This window comes from Convolutriloba macropyga, chromosome 6 (assembly GCF_964194025.1).
Source record: "Convolutriloba macropyga chromosome 6, txConMacr16.3, whole genome shotgun sequence".
NCBI classification, from domain to species: Eukaryota; Metazoa; Xenacoelomorpha; order Acoela; family Convolutidae; genus Convolutriloba; species Convolutriloba macropyga.
The window spans coordinates 68,546,428-68,564,236 of record NC_134473.1 but is presented as its reverse complement, the minus strand read 5'-3'; the positions used below and the strand labels follow the sequence as shown (position 1 = coordinate 68,564,236).

General features: G+C 34.4%; 3 protein-coding genes across 4 annotated transcripts in view; all 3 read left to right on the top strand.

The window, feature by feature from the left end:
* Positions 1–464: 464 nt before the first annotated feature.
* On the top strand, positions 465–891 carry LOC142341156 (uncharacterized). The gene has a single exon (XM_075392051.1). The coding sequence runs from the start codon at positions 526–528 to the stop codon at positions 787–789; it is 264 nt and encodes an 87-aa protein (XP_075248166.1). The 5' UTR covers positions 465–525; the 3' UTR covers positions 790–891.
* A 10,505-nt stretch (positions 892–11,396) lies between these two features.
* LOC142341387 (uncharacterized) lies at positions 11,397–15,538 on the top strand. Its single transcript, XM_075392315.1, has 4 exons — positions 11,397–11,877; positions 13,962–14,048; positions 14,723–14,947; positions 15,330–15,538. The coding sequence occupies exons 1-4, from the start codon at positions 11,682–11,684 to the stop codon at positions 15,536–15,538; spliced, it is 717 nt and encodes a 238-aa protein (XP_075248430.1). The 5' UTR covers positions 11,397–11,681.
* An 804-nt stretch (positions 15,539–16,342) lies between these two features.
* Positions 16,343–17,809, top strand: part of LOC142340557 (uncharacterized) — a 37,695-nt gene continuing 36,228 nt past the window's right edge. For both annotated transcript variants that reach the window (XM_075391205.1, XM_075391203.1), the window contains exons 1-2: positions 16,343–16,429; positions 16,504–16,606. In XM_075391205.1, the coding sequence (XP_075247320.1) occupies positions 16,395–16,429; positions 16,504–16,606 (138 nt within the window). In that variant the 5' untranslated portion in view covers positions 16,343–16,394. The remainder of the gene's footprint in view (positions 16,430–16,503; positions 16,607–17,809) is intronic.

The window sequence follows — 17,809 nt, the reverse complement described above, 5'->3', positions numbered from 1 at the left end:
TTGAAATCAGACGTTGAAACAATATTTCAAGTTACAAAATGATTAAATTTTTTAGGCTTGAAACTGAAAAGAATTACTCGTGACAATCAAAACTCCCCTTATCCCAACCAATTTTACAATTTTTCCGTTTGTTTTTATCTTAATTTCCAACGCGATCTGTCACCACCCCCTTCCCCATGCCCCCATAATACCCTCGTTTTTCAAAATACAAAGTTTTTTTTACGTATAGTCATTGACTAGGTTAAACTATTCGACTAAGGTTACGTAACCTGATCAGACTTATATGCACTCGAATCCGCCCCTGACCAGGCCATCCCAGACGAAAGTGACCTCTGATCAGACCAAAATCAGACCATCGTCCAGACCCTTAAAAGCTCGAACCACTTCCCAGACCCTGTAAGTTTAGCCCGGAAACATCGTGTGCTTTCTGTTCGAGTCTGATGCCAAAAAGTCTGGGACGTCAAAATATTTTGACGTTGTGGCGGCGGAATTTTCTCAAAGAACTGATTTTGTTTCAAAGCTGTAATGACTTCAAGTAACTTGAAGGACTTCAATTGGGAAGTAAAGATGGCAGTAGCTAGTGACTCCATGTCCAATGTGAACGAGCCTCTAGTGTCTCTTCAATTGAGCTTAGCAGCTGAGAACCATGTTTCGTCTACCAAAACAGACTCCAATGCCACAACTGAATCTACAAAAGAGAAAGTGCTGGAACTGACGAGGGAAGAGTTGGCGCAAGTTATTGATAGTTTGACTGAAGCTAGTGACGCCATTGCTGCTTACACGAACTGAAGCTTATAGTACCATATTATAGTCTATTTTGATACTTATGCATTATTTATGTTTATCAGTCACCAGAAATTTATAGTTAAAATAAAAATAGCTTAGCCGAAATGTTTTTGATAATGTTTTTGTGCTAATGTCTTACTGACTCTTATCTATATCCTATCAGAGTATATCGTTTCAACTCGAGACTACAGTTCAACTCGAAAGGCTATTTAAATCAGAGTTGTTCTTAAGTATCTGATCAAAAGAAGGGATAACATGACGGACGTTACGATTTTTAATTGCTCTGAAACGAAGTTTGTAGCAATTATATTAGTCCTGCTGGTCTTTTTTTATGCCATTTTTCGTACTGCCAACTTTTTTCGTCTGACCATTTGATTTTTGTTCAAATACGGGATAAGCAGGTAAATGCAGGAGGGAATTAAGTTCTCTCAGAGCCTCACAGCCCCACTAGTCTCTAAGTATGCGATCCAATGAAACTCTCTAAAAGACATAAATTCATGGTGTGAAGGGACGTTCATAGAGTTTTACCTCCTCCCACATAATGCCCCCTAGCTATATATTTTAAGTTAATATTCATCCATTTGCGTAGCTATCAACAGCTATTAAAATGGTTATTTAAGCCTCGTTAAGCAACTACAACTTCTCACTAGATGTCTTTTAGCAATTCCACTATGAATGCTCTTATTTTGGGAAAAAAATTTGGTACTCAGTGGTACTTTTTTGGTACGTTTTGGTACTTTTTTCGATGCATTTTGAGAGAATGAGCAATGTTTTATCCATTCATGCTATTGTTTTTTGAGCGTTTCGTTTTAGTGTTGCTATCAAATGCTTAATTGTTGAGCACTGGTCACTTTCTTTCTTGCTACAAATAGTTTTTAATTGATGAACTGTTTCTTTGCAAAAGCGCATTTTCTATTCTAATGTTCCAAAAAATTGTTGGTGCCTTTATGATTTTAATGAGTATTAATATTGGTTTGAAATAATTTCACCGAGGTTTCTGGTGGTTCTTTTCATCTTATTTTATACGTTTTTTATGTGAAAGTTATTTTTATTTCAGTAATGGACGTTAACTTCTCAAGATGACTGCAAAAACACATTGACACTTTGTTAATAATTTCCAATCATGCTGTCGTCTTTGGCTAACAAAAACACAATATACTCTTTTAACAAAAAGCTACGCACACCTAAAATTCTTTTAAAAAAGGTCAGAAAATTTGAGTTAAAACCAGCTTGTACAAACTCATTTTTTATCGTTTTTCAGGAAACCGTGTTCCCTTCTGAAAACTTAGTTCCAGCGCTGCATAGTCGAACTGTGGTCCATTGGCATTTCAACCTCAAACTTGCTTCTCACTTTCAATTTGACTTTTAATTGTGCTGCATCTCACCGTACATCACAAAATTTTAGCGAGGAAAGAAAAACTCTTGGGCCAGTGATTTGTTCTGTGTTTTTTACTAGTCGTGAAGCGATAGCGGCTATTATTGGGGACATCGTGGTTTTTTTTACGAATCGAAGAGGAGTATTGGTTTTTTTCAAGGTTTTTTTTATCGGAAGTACTATTCGTTCAGACGGCATTTGAACTAAAAGCGAAAGTGAGTAAAATTGCCACGTGAACTAATTTTTTCTGAGCGAGACAAGTTTTTGATAATGCGCCGCGTTCAGTGAATGAATTTTTGACTTTAAAAAGTATTTTTTAACACAATGTATAGAATGTATGAAATTTTTAAGTATAGATAAAAGTTCTTAGCCGTTTTTTCGTCTAATTGACCCAGTTTTTGGCTTGTAATCTGTTTTTTAGGAAATATTTTCTATTTGACTAATGTAGCCTTCGGAAATTGATACCATTGTGCAATGCGTTTCAAGCTCAATATTAGCACATATTTCTTGATTTTTTAGTTATTGTTTGATTTTTTTCAATTGATTTTTTCATTTTTGGATCTTTCAGCCGTCTTATTTAACAAAAATCAGTTCATATGGCAACTTCCTATTGATAATTCAAATACTGAATGCCTCTTTCTACCGCGATGTAATTTTGTTTTTATAACATTGTTCAAATGCAATCCGATTTTGCTTTCGATTTTTTCATAAATGCAGTTTTAAAAATCTTTGACCTTTTTTTTTGCAAAATATTTCAACATTTCCCATCTTTGGATTTTATTTCTACTTTTTGTCTGTTCAGGAGGATGGCTATTGGTTTTTCTAAGTCTGGAATGCTAAATATCGAAATTTGTTTGTTTTATTCTTTTTTTAAAAGAAGATTCATTTTTTCTTTTAATTTTGCTTTTTAACTTTGAAGAATCAAGATGTAGTACTTTTTATTGTGTTTCTTGCATTGTGTTCATGTTCTGTAACTTCTAGCAGGTAGCATTCCCCTAGCACCTATATTTTTATTTCTTTTTGCTCTTTTCAGTTGTTAAAAATTTTAACGATTTTAGCTTTTTCTCAGGATTTTTTCACTTCATTGGTTTGCAATTGATTTCAGTAAAGAGAATGCAACAGTGGGAATTAGCTGGAATTCATTTCGCGAAAGTTATATTGATTACTACTTTCTGCAACTATTTTGGAGACTTCGCTTTTGTTTTGATACTTTTTTGCCCTTGAGTATTTTTCTTTTAAGTTTGTTTTTTCTATGATCGATTCAAATAGTTCCAATTTGTTTTGTACTCCAACAAGGAAGAATATCTGTTTTTTATCTTAATTGCAGTAATTTTAAATTCAGATGTAGTGGGTTTTTCAGTCATTGTTTTTAGTATTCTTTTTCTTTTGAAAAACTTGGTTTCTAAGATGGTTATCTGCCTTATGTTTTCAAAATGTGTTTCTGGGTAATACAGTTGATAGCTGAGTTCTAGACCAGCATATGTTGTGCCATTTGGTTGCGCTGCCATTGTTTCGAGCCTTTCGTTATTTTGACCATCCTAAGAATTTTGGACTTTGTGAACGTTACCAAATATTTTTAATATACTGAAATTTTGCTGCAGTTCTTTCTCGGGGTCACTTCGGTATAAATTTCAGCAATCTTTTAAAATCAAGTCACGTGAGGTAAAGAGTTGATGCTTAAATACAAATGGTTATGGTATTAGCTGCAGTAACGCTTTCTTTTGAAGCTTTGACGCTTCGAGTCGCTTCCGGACTTCTTCCGGCTATGTTTTTAATTCGTCGTCGCCATCGATGATTCTTGCGACCATTGACTTCTTCAATAACAGTGATTTCTACTGCTTTGCAGTTAAAATTTTGTGTTTGTGTAACTCCATTTGTTCTGCTTCTAGTTCAACCTCACTCAAAAGCAAAATGACTTCTGAACTCACTTAGTGAAACTTAAATTTTATGAGCATTTAGTAAAAGATCAATAGTGTGCATCTAAGTAGCATATGCCAAACGCATATGCCCTGTTTCATGAGTATAAGAGTCTTGAGTTTTTGATTTTAAATAATTTTGAAATATCTTCTAGAGTTTTTTTCCTTATAGTGTATGTGTCTCAAAAATAACAGTCCGAATCTAACCCAAAAAGTCTTAGTGGTGTATCTATTAAAGGACTGGTGGTCAATATGTCTATCTTATTTGTTTAGTGGTTGCAGTTCCATGGAAGGTCACAAGCGTCTATCGCGGCTATTTTCCGACAATTTGCTGGCTATGCTTGATATTTTAGCTCATCTTAACTTTTTTGTATTTTTCGCCAATTTTGGAGACTTCTGCTATCTTTTTGGCCTGAAAACCGAAGGTAATTTTTGTACGTAGGCTGTGCCTTTAATCCTAAATTTAAGTTGAGTTATTGTATTTTTGTTAATTCGACATTACTTATTGTAATGAATTGGCTAATAGTAAAAGTGCTAAACGAGCAAAGTGGTTCAACCATCGTGTATTAGCAGAGAAAACGAGAATGATTTTAGATGAACTCTGAAATATCACAAATCATCTGTAATTATGCTTAATGAGCTCAAATTCACAAATTATACATAGCTTGATGCCCTTGTTTAACATTTCATATTTCACTGGTGTGAAAGTGTTGTGTTATTGATGGTGTCTATTTTTTCACCCCTATATATTTCACTCCTTTCATTTAACCCCGATGTATTCACTCCTCTTTCATTTATCCGCTCTATCATTTCACCCCGATTTTAATATTTTATATAATTAGGACTATTAAATTAGTAAAATAATCACTTTGACATGCCTCAGCTGCCCGTATGAATTGATATGAAAATATCATAAGCGAACATGGGATTAGATTATTACATGCCTTCAACGTCAACTGCTAATTGGCGGGGTTAAATGATAGAGGGTGAAATGATGTGGGATTAAGATATGCGGGGTTAAATGAATCTGGGTGAAAAGCAGTAGAACCGTTATTGATACATTGCCTTTTTCATTACCTGAGCAATCGCTTATTTTTTTTGCTTCTGAAATGTGGACTCGTAACTCATCCAGTTGATTGAGAAGTTTCCGAAACGCAGAAATTTAAACTAAGATAAACGTTTCTGAGGTCAAGTGGTAGCCAATGTACATTGCGCGCGCTTTATAAACGATGGATTATTCATTTTGTTTTAATTTATTTTTTGTTTGAAAGTTACTGCAGTCTTTGGTTGAGCGAAGTCTTCAGCGCAGTCTTTAGAGATGAAGAAAATTACATTTTTAATCTGCAATTATAAAGACGGGAAGGGTAACGCTATTCATACTAATTTTTGTTGTTTGAGTATACGATTCTTGAAGATCTTCAAAAAACTTTTATAACGTCTGTTTCTATTTTCATTTATTCAGTTTAAGCATGCCAAAATAAAAGTTCGAATATGTGGCGCTGTATCTTGAATGAACTGAGAAAAATTTCAATGTTTTTTTTGCATAATTGAAAATGTTTGAAGTTTCAAAATTTTTAGAAAGCCTTTCACCGTAGAAGTCACAAAAGATTAATTTTCATTTGAAAGTTAAAAATCAACTGATGGATTTTTCAATTAAATATGAAAGCAAAAATGAAATCAAACGTTTTCAAGGGTATGTGATTTTTTGTTTCTTTAATCTTGAATTGGTTATCTGATGTTTCATATAATTTTTATCATATAATTCGTTTTTCACATAATTGCACCAGTTCTCTTTCACTTTACATTTTAGCTCATAAAAAATCAAATCTAATTGCAACTCATTCTCGTCAGTTAAAATTGGTTTTAGGTTTTATACGTGGGACTTGGTGCGAAACAGCTTTTCATTTTCGTCTAAAAATTGTGTTTAGTAAATGAAATGTTGGTAGACGTAATCTTGAAAGTGACTCAGTTAATTTACGGTATAGGGTATCAAATAATCATGTGATTGATCAGAAATGCAAAATTTTATTGCAAAATGACGTTCGCACGTTGTACAATTGAATCATACAGTCTCTAAATTATTAGACCGTTTAGAATTGTAGAATCAGATTCATATAATCTGACGATCTAGACAAACAAGGCGGCTCGGTAATGTGCGATGGCACATAAGGTTACGACCCCGCCCATCCATAATTTTGGCATAATTGTCTACCAAATGAGGAACATATAGAAAAACAAAAATTATTTTTTGGGAATCCCAAAAAACACAAAAAACCCAAGTTTTTTTCAATAAAAAACTATGTATTAACGATAAGATAGCCTCCAAAGCAAACAACTCAAAGGAGTAAAAATTGAAGCATTAGATTGCTGTGATATGCCAATATTAAGAAAGCGAGTTAAGACGAGCAGCAAAATCAAACAACAACGACAACAAACATTAATTACATCAAAAACAAAATTTAATTAAAAAAGTCAACATACCGTCAGATAAACTTAAAACTAAACAAAATAACTTATAAATCACAAGAAAAGATATGGACCAGTTCATAAAAAGGTTTGTTAACAAATACACAAAAAGGAACAAAAAAAGTTAAGTTAAAAAATTCGCTTATTTTTTTAAAACAATTAACTTCGAAGTAATGAAAACCATTAGAAATCAAGTAAAATATCCCAAAGGTTTACGATTACCAATGCTTCTATAGAAGGGCATTATGACCTGTCCTTATTCATTTTTTTAAGCGGCTAAAAAGAACAACAAAAAAAACAACAAACAAAAATTCAATTGAAACTTGCCAGAAAACGCTGTCAAAATCTTCAAGCCATATTTTGACCCGCAAAATATATTCGATTGCGCCTTCTTCATACACCGATAACGTAGTTTGTGGCCATTTATTAATGAGACTAGGTAACAAATAGACAAAAAGAGAAAAGGGCAAAATTATGTAATAATTTTGAATTTTTTTTCGAAACAAAATTATATCCAAAGTCATGAAGAAAGACATTAATTACAAAAAGAAATATTTAAATAGGGTCGTTTATTCATTTTAAGGAAGCCTTTGAGACCTGCAATTATCCAGAATATGTCTTGCGTCTACAAAAAGAACGTTAAATATGACAAAAAAATCAAATTAATTTACTTTTTTTTGTGTCGAAGTCAGTAATGTCATACAGCATTCTTTTAAAAAAAAGAACTGGGACATCAATCCCTTTGGACACCTTACCTTGACACCCATAATGTCATATTTGACCTGTAATTAACGAGATTAGGTAACAAAAAGAAAAATAAAATGAACAAACTTGCGAATTTAAAAAGTTTTTTTCCTTAGTTTTGGAAAACGATTGTTTTCAAAGTCACGAAAGCCATCAGCTATCTTATATCAAAATATCGGCTCATATATTCTTCCATGAAAAGCTTGTGGAACCTATCACTATACAGGAAATTTTATACGACCAAAAAACAAAGTAAAAATGTTAAAGACAATTAAAAAATTCAATTAATTTCTTCAAGAAAGAAGTGTCGAGGCCGTCAAAACGATAATCTATATCTTTCAAGATGTTGATATGTTCAATTATGCTGTATTTTGAACGCTAATAATGTGATATGAGAACTGTCAATAATGTGATAATGTGACTAGAAAACGTGAAAATCTGGCAAATATCTAAAAACAATAAAATAATCTGAAACCCAGTAGTATCAAAGCCAGAAAACAATAACTTCCGGCTTAAACCGCAATCGAGACTGATTTTTTAAAATCAGTAGAATGAAGAAGCATTCTTTCTTTGCTGACACTAAGCTACAAGTTAACCGAAGTAAGAAAAAAATAGAGGAAAAGTTCATTAAGCCATTATTTAAAAAATCAATTATTTTCAAAAGTCGAAACGATCATAAACTTTCAAGAAAAAATTAAATGCATTAGCTTGGAGCGTTTTAGGAATCCAGTTGGACCTATCACTCCTGAGCTTTGATTTGATATGTTCTGTTCTTTATTATTAAAAAAAAGTCTTTTTTCAAAAAAAGACCGACTGATTACAATTCGAATTCATTTTGGATTGTGACAGTCCAAGGTTGGCCCAAAACTAGCCCTGCTAGTGCTTAATGTCCATTAGGAACAATTGAATTTTCGAATGTGGTAGATATAGATAATTTGTTAGTTGAAAACTCAAAATAAATTCTGCATTTTTGATAATCAACGAGTAAAGTTAACAAAAGACGGCAAAGTTTTAATTACAGAGCATTCTCAGTGGAAGTTGAAGTAGGAATAGCCCCCTTCTGAGTCTAAAAAGATTGTAATAGTGTTGTTTGGGAGTGTACTGCCGGCAAATTTAATCAAAGGGGACTAAAGTAGCTTATTTCGAGCTGTTTCTGATGAAAGAGGCTGAATTTTGAAATATTTATCGAGAGTTTTTGACTTTCAGACCAAAAAAATTAAATCAGAATAATCAACAATGCTTGTTTGTCTTTAGGCATAAAACCAACCACACTATTGTTAAAAAATTTTAACAAATTTTTTGCAAAATTGACGAAAATTTAGCCAAAAATATCGGAAAATGTGAATAAAAACAACGTGAATTCACTCTAGTTTTCTCAGAAGTTTAAACCTCGATAACTCCCTATAGAAAACGAAAACTAAAAAAATCTTTTTAATTCCATAATCTAGGTTGGACAAGCTTTCTAATGATACCAGTCTCAACTCTCTACGATGAATATTTCGATCGGCGAAAATTGACTGAACAAAAAAAACCCATTTGAGTATATAGTTCCTCCCCCCCCTCAAGAGGAGTCGGAACAATGATTCCTAACACAGAAATGATTGCTTTGACTTTTACGTTATTTTTCTATTTTTATTTTCATTAATTCTTTCCCCGATTCCTAATCACCGTCGAGCTGATCGTGACGTCATGAATTAGCAAAGATGACATTTTCCTTTTAATTAATTAAGTGAATTAAGTTTATATAGGCGATGAATTTGGGTACAGAAAGAGTTATAATTTTGTTAGATTCAGTTATTCTATAAATAGCAATTTAGTTTTCGAATGAGGATCGGTAAAACAGATTTTTTGCACGCTTCACTTTCAGTATTTTATCAGCGAAGTCTGCGAAAATTTACTGTCGAAGAAGTTTAATGAGATAAATTTTAACGCTAACAGCATACAGTAGTTGATATACGGATTACGTCTCGCTGTTTGTTTTTGCATGCTTGTTGTTTTCTTTCTAGGATATTATAAAATTGATTTGTGTTTCCAAAATATTTTAGTACGGTTTTCATTTATCGTGAAGAATGATCAATGAAAAGTCGATAATTTAGCTGAAGTGTGCAAAATAAAATGAATTTTGTTTTTGTTAATAAAACTGCTCAATAAATAATGACAGTGAATGAGATTTTCCTTTGATCCTGGAAAAATTTAAAAAGATTTATTTGGGCTGTTTCTCTTGCTAAGTATGCATTATCGAAACAGTCCCCATTCCTCGTTTCATCGTATTCAAAATTTGGTATAATTTAACATCCAATTAAATCAAAAAGATCAATTCATTATTCTCACGGGAGTTTTGTTCATTTATATTAGTCATGCTGCTCTTTATGCAATTTTTTTGTTTTGTTTTACCTATTCGTCTCATCGTTTTTCATCTGAAGCGCACTCGTTGCCCACCCCCCTTACCAGTGAAGGTGGGGTCCCCCTTCGCTTGAGATAGCGACTACCGCGGACAACCCTTGCCAGTCGTTCGAAAGCGTAAAGCTAGTCGCTTAGATTTTCCTATGTTGAGTTATGCACAAAAATATGAAGTGTTTTGGTCTTAAGCATTTATTTATATGCACGCGAAATGTTTGCGCTCGAGCCCAAACCTGTGGCTGGCTTTTTTTATGGTTCACGACTTATCGAAACGTTTTCTGAAACACGTTTTTTAAAAATGAAAATGGAGTTGAAATCAATTCGACAGCAGTTTGGGGGCAAATTTGAGTTTTGTGAACCCAAAATAAAAGTATTTTTGTTGAGATTTTTACCAAAAGTACTAAATTTCTGATAACCGAAACAAGAACTTCGCTTCTTTTTCCAGGAAAACATGCTTTTGGTTTTTCTTCATGCTTTTGGTTTTTCTTTATGCTTTTGGTTTTTCTTTATCTTTCGTAGATTTTTTTTGTTTTATACTAATTTCTCGACCCAGTTGTTTCAGCATTTATAGTAGTTAAGTTTTTACTCTGTCATTTCTTTTGCTGATTTTTGCTAGCATTTTGAGAATGCTTTTAAAGCAAAGATGAGTTATTTATCATTTAATTTTGACATCTCAGCAACAAATTGAAAAAGTTCACTTCAAATGATAACAAGTCTACGTCGAAGACTAGAGTTAAGCTGACAGAAGCCTTTTGTTTTTTTTGTAGCTCTGTGAAGATTTTTTGAAGATCTGAGCTGTCGGAAATTTTGATGAAAATTTTTAGTTTTTTAACTGATTTTTGGTATATGTTTAAGTCTAAATTGTTTATTAAACTCTGCCACAAATACTCTTGAGCTGGGCATTTTGGGTTCATTCAGCTGTTTTTTAACAGCTACAGTAAAATCAACTAATGGAAAACATTTTCCCATGACACTCATCTTTGTTACTTGCTTTAATTGTAAAACCAAACCTGAAAAGATGCAATGTTAATTTTTTATGCTCGAATTTATTCAGTCCAACAGTGGAGTTTGTAAAAGTGCCCTTATTTTGACACACTGCTAAAACAGAGTTGCGTTATCGATACATGGACGACTAGTGAGAACTTGTGTCATGAAGACGGCGACAACGTAATCGAATCGAGACCTCGCCCTTGTCTTTGGAGTGCAATTCGTCCGAAGCAGGTTGTTCATCAGGTTGCTGGATATGGAGGAATGTGCCTTTTTAGAAAATGAATGATTGTTGTTAACGGATTAGAACTCAAGTACTATTATAGCTGTGCACTCGCTAATTGTTTTTCTCGCATTCAGTTTTTCGAAGAAGAAATTGTTCGAACATCGGAAAAGAGAATACCGCACCATCTGCTCCAATAAAAGGGCTACAAATATTTTCAGTACGTCAGAAAGTGACCAATGAGCAGGTGTCTTTTTTACGAGCGATTTCTTTAAAAATTTCAAAGTTAATAATTGTAATAAAAATAATGCTGCTGTGGCTTCAAATGTAATTTTTAGAGCGGAAAGAATATTTTGATAAATCGTTTGACAAAAAAACTGGTTATAAAATGTACTTGTAACAAAAACTACTGTCGTTTTTTGTTTTGTGTCCTTCGCTCGTGTGATCGGGAGTTTTTAAAACGTGCTATGACGTTGGTGTTGGTATCATTTTCGGAATCACTTTTAAGGTGATCTATGACTAGCTCTAATGACATCATATAAAAACCCTTGCCCCTTAGCGAAGCTCCGTGCACTTAAAGCAGCTACAATTACCCCAACCGGCTATAACAGGCTGCAGTATATTAGGGGCACGCCTGTCGTTACAGAGTAATTTGTTTGACATCAGTCTTTATGTTGTGCCTGCCAGTATGGAGCTTCATTTTAGAGATTGAGCAATTCAAAGTTTAATTCAAGAACTTGCTGCTGTTGCTTTTATCAGTGACCGACTCATCTATAACCAGCAAATGCAGCATTCATCTGAAAAACTGAAGCTAGCAAAGGATACTCGCCCTGAAATAGACGAAATGTTCAATGATTTCTGCTACGCTTCGGCGTCAAAATCAATTTCAAGTTCTGGTGTCCTGTTAGGTCAACGCATTTCGGGCGAAGAAGTAGTCAAGACTTCACAAACTACAAAAAGTCAAACATGTCGGCCGTCAGGTTTTGTAATTTATGTACTTGAAATTTTTTTGCAAGTGGTTTTGATTTAATTGTCGATGGCGATTTGATTTACAGCAGCGATAGGCAAGCGAAGTTGTGTTACAGTACTTTACTTAACAAGATTAATTAACAGTTCAATAAGAGCACAGTTCAAAAAAAAATCTGATGTTTTTGAAAAGAAAAAATCCAAATCATTAAAAACCATTAGCTGTCTGTTGACGGCATTGATTAATTTCAATTGCAATTCAATGGAAAGCAAATGAAGCCTGTCGTTAATTAGAACAATTTTTGACCACAAAAATTTTTGTATATGTCAAGTGGAGCTTCTTTTCAACAGCAAAAGGATCTGTCATTTTTAAGCTAATCTGACAAGACTTCCAAAAAGAACCAAAATGAACTGAATTGGAGTAAAGTTCAAAATCTCTTGTTTATTTCGAAATTTTTCGTTGTCATAACAGCCATTAGGTACCTACTCAAGCCATTAAATAGTTTCACCTAACTCCCTTAAGGAAACGAAATGCACTGTCATTTAATGAGACTAATTCATAGTACTACAGAAAGTGTAAAAAATGCAGAAAATCCCAAAAATTCTTTAAAATTTTCCGAAAAAACGTGTCGGAGCCATAAAACCATAAGCAATTCCCTGAAAACCAAAATATGCGTTCATTGCATCTCATCTGAACGTAATTTACGTTTTGCATTAATGGAAATTTGATGTAAACATTGACTCCAATCGGCATACAAAACAAACAATTGTGGAAACCTTTTTGAAAAATGGATTTCGAACAGTTTTGATTATAATAAAACCAACCTTTTTTATCACTGATAGTCTATTAAAAACACGTGGTTTCTCCATTTTTAAGCGCAAAAATGTTGAAAAACAAAAATTGGAGAAAAATGACGCTAAAAGCGAACATAAAATCAGGTCAAATATCATTGTTCACAAAAAATTTAAGCCTTAATTACTCGAAAAAATTTGATGTTGAGAAAAATCTTCCATTTTTGGTTTTGATAGTTTTGAGTTATGTAAGTTGATTTAGAGTTTAAATTGAGCACCTCTCCGATTGATCTGATATTCAACTGGCTACGTTTTTCAGCTGACTGTTTATCAACAATTTTGTTCATGATTTGAACTTCGAGTTTTGTTATCCAACATTGACATATTTTGAAACGTTGACTTCTGTTTTCGAACATTGTACTTCGGCAGTAGTTTTCAATACATAGTACTTGGTAACTGCTGTTAATGTTGGAGGTTCAAATGTAATTTTGAGAAGGTTTCCTCCCATAACGGTGTGCTCCCTATCCAAATTACAGACATTCCCGCCCCTCTCACCTATCCCGTTAACCCCACCCCCACCTGACTACCCACGGCTCGCCACCGCTGCCCCCTAACCTACCCACGAGCCTAAACTAAAAACTGCATTCTTTTAAAAGACTATGGTTTTAAGCAATTTTTTTGAAATTTTTGATGTTTCTGATTTAGAGATTCAATTGCACGACTCTTGAGTCTTTTCCCGTATTCTACTGACTATATTCTTTTTAGCTGAGGCAAATTTGTTCATGACTTGAACTATGACTAGTGTGTTTTCGAGCATTGACTTCCGTTTTAGTACGTTGAGTTTCGTTTTCGAACATTGGACTTCTCGGTAGCGTAGCTTCTATTTTTTACCATAACAGTCCTATTCAAACTACAAATAACACTGCACGTAATTAACTACCTCCCTCCGGCGCTTGCACCTACCTACCTCTGCCCCCTTCGCACACACCTAAACTGAAAATGGTGTCTGCATTTTTAAAAATTGTTTCATTCATATAAATTGAAAACAAGAAGCTTCTGAGGCCTAACTCATGGATTATGTTTGTTAATTGTTGTAGATAATATTTGCAATTGTTTCTAAACTTATTTGGAACTGTGTTGTCTGTTCTCTTTGGACCATTTTGTCTGCAACATTCTTGTCTGCTTTTTTCAGACTACCTTGTGTGAGGCTGTTTTTTCCGACACTCTTCAGGGCTATTTAATTTTTTTCCTGCGCTTGTCTGTTCTCTTACATTAGGCTCCCTGTTATCACATTAGACGTTGACAGGTACGGATCCTCAGCACAGCGGCAGTTCAAGTGCTCAGAGTTCGGTGTCATATGCATGCCGAGATGACAATCCCTTGGGTGTGAGAGGTAAGCTTACAGTTAGGAGCTCGTGTTCAATGGAATAAATTTAACGCAATTTAATTTTTAAATTAAAATTGCTTAAGAATTGTCAAAACGAATGTAGACCCACATAAATGGGAGAGTTTGCCTCCACGTATTTTTGCACAAAACATGTTTTTAACGTGGTGGGTTTGAAATCGACCAATCAGAGCTCTGGAAATGTCCGGCTGTAAATCTCATTTTAATGGCCTTCTGCTCTATAAGCGTTCGGTGTGGTTCCTCAAATTGAATGCAAATTTGTGAACAGAGAACTATATTTGCTAGGGGTTATAAGCAGGCAGAACTGTGAAAATGGACCAGTACTGGATTTGAACCAGCGTCTCTTACTTGCAAGCCTAGTGTGCTAACAATGACTCCAACTCGTCTGAAGCTCTTGAACTTGGGCATCTCTTATAACTCATTCTCATGTTCCTTCTTGCTCCTCAATGCTTTTTCTCTATACAAGTATGGGTTGAACAAGTAGAGAAACTTGTCAAGCTACGTCAAGCTTATCTTATGCACAATTTACATTACGTTGTTCTCCCTCAACCTTCTAACAGGTATCGAAGTGAATTTATTCTGATAGGACTGTCTGCGTAGCAGTGCGCTTTTTCGCGAGTGTTTGAGTTGATTGTAATTATTTTATTTTTCTTTACAACAAGGGCGAGTTGTGGACCCAGCCATGAGTGTTTTGAAAACTATGAAATCACACGGAAAAGACTTCGAGTATTTCAAAAGAGAGTTTGATGAAGACTTCGAAAGTATTCTCGCCATTGACGAAGTCTACAATGACAAGGAACCAAGTTCCGCGGAAGTCGGCGTTAAGGGGGCGCCTGTCAATGTCACGTTATCTTCTAGGCGCTCGGGAGACAGCGTAGCATCATCTAGTAAGCCCGTCTTCAGTTTCGTGAGAAATATGATGATTCTCTTCCTTAGTTGAACTGCGGTGTGCTAGTCTGCTAACCATGAGACATAGTATCCGTGCTGTCATAGGTTTTTGGTAAAAATCTAAGACCAAAGTTTTGCATCTCACAGTGTGCGAGATCTGCAAAGTTTTCACTTTAACGGTCAAATGACAAATGCTTTAACGGTCAAATGACAGCGAGTTGAGTAATATTATTAGGAACCAATTTTGGCTGGATTTTTTGGAGAAAGATTTTGCATAAAGAATTTATGAACCAGTTGTGTGATGAAAATCTTATGTCCTTTTTGACCCTTCTCAACTTGATGGAATCATGAGTGGAAAATGTTACCTGTTGTTTTCAATAGAATCTATCAGAGGCATGCGTGAACCGATGTTTTCCCAACCCCTTTGGGCTAATTCCCAAACGGGATCAAGAAGTTCGGTGGGCATTGTCTCGCAAGAGAGACCTCAATTAAAGGCATCCACTCTCGTCAAGCACAAGCTAATAAAGAGCTCTGAAATTAGTCAGGATAGCAAATCTGCTCATTCAAAAGACAAACAATCAAATGACTGAATTCACATGATACAAGCTTTTTCGCGGTTTATGTTGACCTTAATTAGTTTAATGTTCAGATGTGGTGTTCTCACTGTTTCAATGGAATTAGAATTTTGGTCACTTTAGGTTATTTATAAAATGTTGATTTTCTTTCGAACCGGTTTTCGAAATTGAAAGAGGAAAATGTTAACACATGAGGTGGGGGGGGGGGGGTCATGCGAGGTGAATTTGCTTGTTGGTTATCACAGTCAGAGTAATATTTGTGAACTTTCTTTTAATAACTGTTTATTAAGTTGTACTATTTGGACTCATTTTACCTAACTAAGTTAGTTGTAAGCAAAGCTGTTGAAGTTTTCTCGTGCAATATTTCAGCAGTTTTTCTTTTTGTGATCAAAATTGAATTAATCGCTCTCAAAATTAAAAGTGCGCAGCTGTTTATTTTTTGCCTAGTAATGAGAACCTTCTGTAATCCGTGACGGTTTTCAGATACTGTTTGTCTTTAACGTCTATTGCAAGTTCCTCGAGACAATGTTTTGACTTTGTTTCCAGACTTAAGTGTCGCATTAAGGGACATTAAGTGACGCATTTTAAAAACGGCTATTTAGTTTTTTTTAAAAAAAAACAACTTAGCTTAAAAGTTAAAATAGTCAGCACAAACTGATTGACCAGGAAAGCCCTATAGTGCTTGAAGTTCGTTTTCAAAGCCGATTGCAGTTCAAAATTTAATATTCTTCGGATTAAGTTCTATATTTCATTCAAAGCATAGGTTATGGGGAATTTATTATTTGTTCAAATGTTTTGCGAATTCACAACTGTTTTTTTTTCAGATCAGGAATGGTGCAAGATTTCTCTTTTGTCATGTGAGATCATTTTGATGGCGCTTTCTGATGCAGTGTTCCTACATACAAAGTGCGTGCATTGTCTTACTCAATAACGGCCTCAAATATCAGACATGTTTTAAAATTATTTCCAACTTAATGTAGGAATTCGGATCGTCTCTTCAACGGAGTGAAACACCCAAAAGCATTTTACCACCCAACCCAAACAGTATCAAATGTTTCTGCTAAACTCACCAGTGATGAAGCCGTAAGTATATCTTTGAGGTCATCGCAAACAAGAGATACGCTTTTTAACGCTGTTACTTTAAACTAACGCAATCGCTTTTTGAACTGTTCCATGCTAGTTATAGATTTTGTCCTTCATGAAATGTTGAACTTATATGCACAAAATGGCTTTCATGATAAGTCGAACTGTTAGAAGTAATTGATAACTGTGTTCTGTGGTTTGTGCTTTTTCTGAACGCTAATGTATGATGAATGAATTTAAAAAGGCTTCTTTCAGGGAACTTGCGGTGAGCCATATCCTTCTATATATACCTTGACATCAAAATATTAATCTGTCGACCCCATTTCTATCCCAATTTCTAACAAGGAACTTCCCATGAGTCCCTTCCAAAGATTGGTTGTCCAATCACAGGTGTCCATTCTGAATTGCTTCTAATCCAATTTCGACCAAGTTGTCAACCGATTAATTGCTCCCGAACACGAAGTTTGATGCAATTATTGTAAAGATTGTCTTTTTTTGCAAAATTTTTGCTTGACCGTTTTGATTTTTCTAGTGACCTTTACGCCCTTGACTTTTTGTGTTATGAGTGATCTAAATTTCTCTTTCATTCTCATTTTTAGCAATTGATCGCAAGTGGCGGTAATTTTCTACTTAAATTCAAATTAGAGATGTGTACCGAAGTTGGTGTCATTTTTAAGTTTATATCGTAATTGGGGCATATAATTACTGCCATTGACGTCATTTGAACCCCCTTAGTGTTCTTATTAGTCGCTGCTGGTCCAGAGCAGTTCTTCCAATATTAAATTTACGCCAGATTGGAATTAATCATACTCCGTGTTGTATTTCAACATCGAACTCTTGCATAGCACAAATTGTGCGCGCGCTGTATCAGAGCGATGATTCATAATAGTTTGAGGGCTTGAAATTTTATACCCATTCTTTTTATGACTCGTATTTAGACAACAACCCTCTCAAAATGGTGTTAGAGTTCGTTATGAAATTATTCACTGATTTTGTAGATCAGATTCTTAAAATGGATGCGAAGCTGAAGATGCAATTGCAATATTGTCAATACGAAATTAAATTAATAATCGAAGTATATTCAGTAATCATCTGAGTTTTTCAAATATGACTAACCACTTCTCAAATTAACCTTAAAATTTAATCTTTTAAAAAGTTAGGGGTCTCTTGCATTAAAAAATAGGGTAGGGGACATTTTGTGTT